General features: G+C 39.4%; 1 protein-coding gene across 2 annotated transcripts in view; it reads left to right on the forward strand.

Moving 5' to 3' along the window:
* Window positions 1-670, forward strand: part of EPYC (epiphycan) — a 34,400-nt gene extending 33,730 nt beyond the window's left edge. For both annotated transcript variants that reach the window (XM_006029292.1, XM_006029293.1), the window contains exon 7: window positions 206-670. In XM_006029292.1, coding sequence (XP_006029354.1) covers window positions 206-376 — 171 coding nt within the window. In that variant the 3' untranslated portion in view covers window positions 377-670. The remainder of the gene's footprint in view (window positions 1-205) is intronic.
* Window positions 671-6,678: the final 6,008 nt, after the last annotated feature.

A 6,678-nucleotide genomic window follows, 5' to 3' on the forward strand; every position in this document is an offset into this window, starting at 1 on the left:
TTTTTTTTCCAACTATTTAAGTTAGTCTGATAAAAGATATCAGATTCACCCAAAGAACCTTGTCTGTCTTTATTATGTAAGGTTTTTTGCAAACATTTTGCAAACATAAGGGTTTGATTTGCCAGTGGTGTAATTCAGTCTTCAGTAATTCAATCATTTACCATTTTTGTCATCCTTAACTTGATATTTTTGGTTTTGTTTTTAGAACAACAATATTCAAGAGATGCATGAAGATACTTTCTGCAAAATGAAAGATGTTACTTATGTCCGTAGGGCTCTAGAAGACATCAGACTGGATGGTAATCCCATCAATTTGAGCAAGACCCCTTATGCTTATATGTGTCTACCCCGTTTACCAATTGGTAGTCTCATCTAAGCTTAGACAGTGACCAAAACTCATTTTCTATGATACGCTCCACAAAAAGTGAACAAGTCATTGCTACATACAGCACAACACATAATTTTCAAAGCTTATTATTTTGTAAAGACACGTTTATTGATAATTAGAATTGTAAAAGGTAAATCCATTGTTTATTGAACAATATAATGTACAATACTATAAACAATATATTAATTATAAGATTGCTTTGAATATATAGATAGCAACTATCAGGAAAAGAGATCTGAAATGTGTAGATTTGATATTGGAACAGGCAGCTGTAGTGGGGGAGCTCTAAAGCTAGGTAATTTTATATAAATTAAAATTAATTATTTACACAATAAGAACAAATATATACTTGTACATAAATGTCCACATCTTTTTTTATTTAATTGAATATTATACAAACCTTTGTTTTCTTCTCTATAGCACACTTTTGTTTTGTAAAAATTACAGTAATAAAAATATGTTCTCATTGGAAATACATTGAGCCTTTCTTTACAGCAAAAATAAATATAGAGAACAAACTTACAAGTAAATAAGTGTACATAAATTTCTTATCAATATCTTTGTAGTAATAATTGGACTTCATAGAGTTTATGATAGAGAGTTCCCCCACATCCATCTTAGCAAAGCTAGCCACACATTTAAGAGCAAGACACTGATGATCTTACAGGTCCCTTCTGGTTCTATGTTTCTACGATTCTATAATAAAGAAAATCCATTGTTAAATGGCCTATTCAGAAACAATGAAGATTACATGAACTTGTGTAAGTGATAGCCTACTCTATTAAATGCCGTGAATAGACCATCTGATGAAGCAGGTTTTCCCTATGAAAGTTTATGACTTTCTGAATTAGTTTCTAATGTGCTGCCCTGCCTTCTGTCTGACTTCTGAATAACACTAACTCTAGCCAGACTTTGGTGATTCTCTCATACTTGAGAAAAAAAGTCTCCCCCCAACCTCCCCATCATCTAAAAGATGGAGCTTTAATCCTTTCTATTTGGCAAAATAATGGTAAAAACGTCCTGGTGGATATTATAGGAACATAGAATTATAAGGGGCTTCCTGGGCCATTAGGTCCAGTCCTCAGCACTTGCAGGCAATCATTTACTCGTGGATCCTCCCAAAATTGACATTTCAAACCCTCATCCACACTTCAAAGCCTCACATACAACTACAAGTCCCAAAACCAGAAGTACCAAGAACACCCTATGGGCACATCCCAACATGCAGAGGCGTACATTTCCAGGGGCACAAAAAGCAGTGGCACATGCATGTGCCACTGCTTTGTGCCCCAGGGCATGCCCCTGCATGTGCATTCCGGTGTATGCCAAATTGTCCTGGGTGGGATAGAGAAGGCTGGGGCCAGCAGCCTTACTTGAGGTCCTGGTGACTTCCTGGGCCAGCAGTGACTCCGATCTGGCCATATGGAGCCTGGCTAGCAGCCACAGCATGGCTCTGGATGGCCAGGCTCCATTTCTGGTGGTGCATACTGCTGAGACATGTGCTGTGGCGCTTTTTGTGGTGGGATGTTCTTTTGGGGGTGGTGGGGGGTGGGGAAGGTTGAGGGTTTTTTGTGGCTTTTTTTGGCAGTTGCATGTTTGCCATGTGCGGATTTCGGTGCCTTAAAAGTTTTGAGACACTACAAGCTGCATGCGCATGTTCATCTGGACATGCTGTACCAGTGTAAAGGAGGGTGAGACAGAGAAGCTGCCAATGCAGTGACAGAAAAAATAACTGTTTAATGTCAGAGCAGCTGACACTGTAAAGGGAAAGTGAGAAAAGTGACTGATTTTTTTTGGATATGGTTATTACAAAAAAGTCTTCAGTAGTAGGGGAAACAAAAGAAAAATAGAGAGATTTCCAGCTACAAAAACTGCAATTCTTCTATAGCATGAACATTCCTCTCAGTTTAATAGAATATGTGCATCCAGACAAGACTAATGCATTTTTTGCAGGCACAGGCAATGGAAAGTCTGTACACAGAGACTTTGCTTCTCTTTCACTTCATATTCACTCCGATTTCCTAGAGTGGACGGAGACAGCAAATCTGTACATTACATGAATTCTAAAGTGTGAAAGAAAATCAATGTCAGAGAACAACACCAGTCTACATCTACTGCTGTGCCATTACTTTTGAAATCACTCTCATAAAAAAAAAATATATTAATGATAGGATTATGATTTAATGTAGCCTCCATTTGCAGTTAATTCTTTGTTACATATTTCAGTCTTTCCTAGACCTAGTAAAGCAAAGTTTTGTTTTTAATTCCTCTCCATGGACATGGGTTGTTCCCCCCCTTAATTGTTGTTAGCATCAGGCATTCTATGCTCAGCTTTGCTCTCTCTCTCTCTCTCACAGGGCCCTGATGTCTCAGACAATAAATAGGGGGTCAAGAGTTTATAACTCTGTTGAAGTATTGACTCATTGCTTTAGATCATAAAATCTCAGCCAACTGGACTATGTTTGGCAGGCCAAGGGTGACAAACAGATGTGCTGTACGTGTTAAATGATGCAGACTCCATAATGGCTTGTTCTGCAGCTATTCTATCTACCCTTGGGAGTCACCTCATCCATCCGCTCATGTCATGCAGTATTCACGCTATAGTCAAGATATATGTAAATTGTCAGTCAATGGTTCTAACTCAAGTTAGGAATAAATATAACTTAATATTCTTTTTATCTGCATGACATTCAATTAGGATTTCTGACATGGGTGGCAGAGGCCAAATTATATTGGTATGATACAATATTTCACAACAATGTTGTTTAAAAAAAGAACTCCATCCTTCCTGCTAACAATGGTTCTGAAGGAAACCATGTGTTTGGATTAAGGAACAGTCCAAAGGAAAGGGAACAGAAACAGGGGGAAGGGAAAGAACTGGAATAGACATGCATTACTTATTCATAAAACAAAACGGAGGGATGTCCATCTCCGAGGTGAAATCTAATTGTAATAATAACTTATATTAACCACAAAAAGTCTTTCTATATGTGAATCCAGTTTTTCCACTTGAAGTTCTGAATCCTGTACATAAGGATCCTGCAATTTCAACATATTCTTTCTTCTGTAATAGTGTTACAAATAAATGCACTCTGTGACATAAATGACTAACTCTTGGCACTAAGTCAGACAACAAATTTTACTGCATAATATCCTTCAGACCTCAGATTTCATAGACATTAGGGCTGGAAGGGACCTTGGAAGATCATCAAGTCCAGACCCCTGCCCCAGGGGCAGTAAGTCACCAGGGGGTCACAGGATCCCAGCAAGATAAACATCCAATTATTTTTTAAAGGCGTTCAGAGTAGGTGCTTGAACCACCTCCGATGGCAGGCTATTCCAGACCTTCGGGGCTCAGACACTAAAGAAATTCTTCCTTATGTCCAGCCTGAAGTGCTATTGCAGGAGTTTATAACCGTTTGACCTTGTCATCCCTTGGGAGACTCTGGTGAACAATCATTCCCCCAGATCCTGGCACCCCTGATAAACTTATAGGTGGCCATCAGGTCGCCCCTGAGCCTGTGCTTTTCCAGGCTGAAGAGCCCCATAATCCTCTCATCATAAGGTCTGTTTTCCTGACCTCTGATCATACGCATGGCTCTTCTCTGGACTCTCTCAAGATTCTCCATGTCCTTTTTGAATTGTGGAGCCCAAAACTGGACGCAGTACTCCAGCTGCAGCCTCACCAAGGCTGAGTACAACGGAAGAATGACGTCCTGGGATTTGCTTGAGAAACATCTATGGATGCAAGCCAGTTTTGCTCACTTTACTAGTCACAGCATCACATTGAAGACTCATATTCATCTTGTGGTCAATCATGACCCCTGAAGTCCCTTTCATCCGTAGTGCTAACCAGTATAGCACTGCCAAACTTATAAGGATGCTGCAGGTATTTCCTCCCAAGGTGGAGAACCTTGCATTTTTTGGTATTAAACACCATCAGGTTCTCATCCACCCATTTCCTGAGCCTGTCAAGGTCAGCCTAGATCACCCTCCTATCCTCAGGTGTGGATGCTTTACCCCAAAGTTTGGTATCATCGGCGACTAGGCCAGTCTGCTTCTGACTCCAATGTCCACATCATTAATGAAGATGTTGAACAATATAGGCCCAAGGACAGAGCCTTGGGGGACCCCACTGGTCACAGGGCACCATGACAATTGTCTTCAGTCAACCACCACCTTCTGGATTTGGGAAGCAACTTGATCCCTGGAAGAAGATTCTAGTTACTATAGCTCTCACACAACCATCACTCATATTGACTAATGCCTGTGTGGTAAAAATAGATTTAACAAAAATCTTATTTTTAATTTCCGTTTATAAGTGCAATAGATTCAACATTGAAGCAATTTGGGAAGGTGTAGATTTACTGTCTGCTGGTATCTTCAAGTTAGTGGATTGTCTTTTTTTAACAGCAGTTGGTTGAAGTTAACAGAAGTCTTTACTGTCTTTCATGGGCTTTGCATCTGACACTAAGACAGGCATGAAATGTCATGGGAGGTCTCTTGTTTATAGAAGAACCAGGGCATTTCCCAAACTACACTGCAAATGCAGCTTGACCTTGAAGAGAGCTAATTTATGTGGGTAAAAAGGTAATTCTGTTCTCATAAATAAGAAAATAATCTTAATAATCAATAGGTGTTGTTTACTTATTAAGTTCTGACATCTTTTAGCATCTTTTGGAACATAGCATCGTTGGTAGTGTTCACTTTAACTGGAACTAGATATTCACTCCTTGCACTTAAGTAAATAAATGTCAGATAGTGACTTCTTTTTGTTTGTGTCATTGCTGAGTTGGATCATATTGAACTTATGCCTTAGTGATGTAAGATTATCCTTTTATCAGTTCCTTGAAGAATGGAGGGGCTAGGAGTTGATTCAGAAAGACCTGCCTGCAATGGGACTTGAGTGGAATTTAAGCATCTAAATCCAAAGCCGAGGTCCTGAAAACCCCATTCAGCTACTTCTTCACTTTAATATCCATGGGCATCTGAGCTGTTGACCTTAAAGTTCCATAGTGGTGTCTGAAAAGATATACTCCTGTATGCATGCTGAAGCCTAGTAGTTCTGATAGGGCTGAGCAGCTATCACATGCCTACACTCATTTGAGATTCAGAAACAAGGTGTTCCTCCATTTAGGAACCATAGGGGCTTGATCCACAAAGCCATAGCACTGGGACCCCTAAAAAAACCCCCAAAAAACTCCCCTCCACCCAACAATACCCACTTTGTTCTAACCATGGCCTTGTGATTTAGAGCATGTCCACGGTTGTGGTACATCCAAGTCCAGTTTCCTTCTCTGCATAGGGATGATACAGAGAGTGATTTAACTACCAACCTCTAATTTTGGGATTTTTTTCCATGTACCGCCCCCCTCTGTTTAAAGATATACTATTCAAAGGAAAAGAATTCAAGATTCATAGACTCAGAGAAAAAACAAAAGAGGGAGTATGACTGTAACCTAAGGATTGAGGCACTCACCTGCCCTGGATTTTGGCTCCTTCTTCAAGGACTGTTTAGGTATTTTAGCTGATAGTGCTTTGGTATTGTAGCCAATGGAGAGTCAGGCCTCTCCCATCCCAAATGAGCCAATACCTGGGAGCTAAAGCCAATGGTATATGTTTAGTTCTTTATATTTTGTCTGCGTAATTGATCGTATGGATTTTTTTTGTAATGGTCACCTTAAATCATTAAGCATGACTTGTTGTGTATTATTCACTTTTGGTTTTTGCAACTTTCACCTGCAAGATTACCAAGGGTAAATAAATTGAGAAAATAAATAGGAAAATCACTCAGATAATTCAGGAGTGAAAAACATTTTTTCTGACTTTGTATGCTTCTTTTTCATTATAAGTGTCAACTCCTTGAACTCTGTAGCTTCTAAACCAGTGACCCAAACATATTTAGGAGGTCAAAATGTCTCAGCTTTCTTGAGGTGGTTTTTTTAAAGTGTAGCTCTGATAGTGGCATATGGGTAGTTACTGCTAAAGATTTTTGGCATTCACAATCACATCTAACCTTGGCCAGTTCTTTTCTCTCCCTTTACAGCGTTGCTTCTGATGATATCAATTGCACTGTGTGTGTTCAGGCCAGGAATTGAACTTAACTTCCTGTACATTGACCTAAGTCACCGTTGTTTTCTGCACCCTTTCCCCTACTATTCTGAAGAATGGAAATTTCTTTTGGATGGAAACTTTTCTTTTTATCATTGATCATGCAAAAAGATCTTACTACTTCTACTTTCCTTGGTAGAGAAAGATAAAGGGAATAGAGCTCAGTGTTCAAGATTTAA

Source organism: Alligator sinensis, unplaced genomic scaffold, assembly GCF_000455745.1.
Source record: "Alligator sinensis unplaced genomic scaffold, ASM45574v1 scaffold141_2, whole genome shotgun sequence".
Classification (NCBI taxonomy): domain Eukaryota; kingdom Metazoa; phylum Chordata; order Crocodylia; family Alligatoridae; genus Alligator; species Alligator sinensis.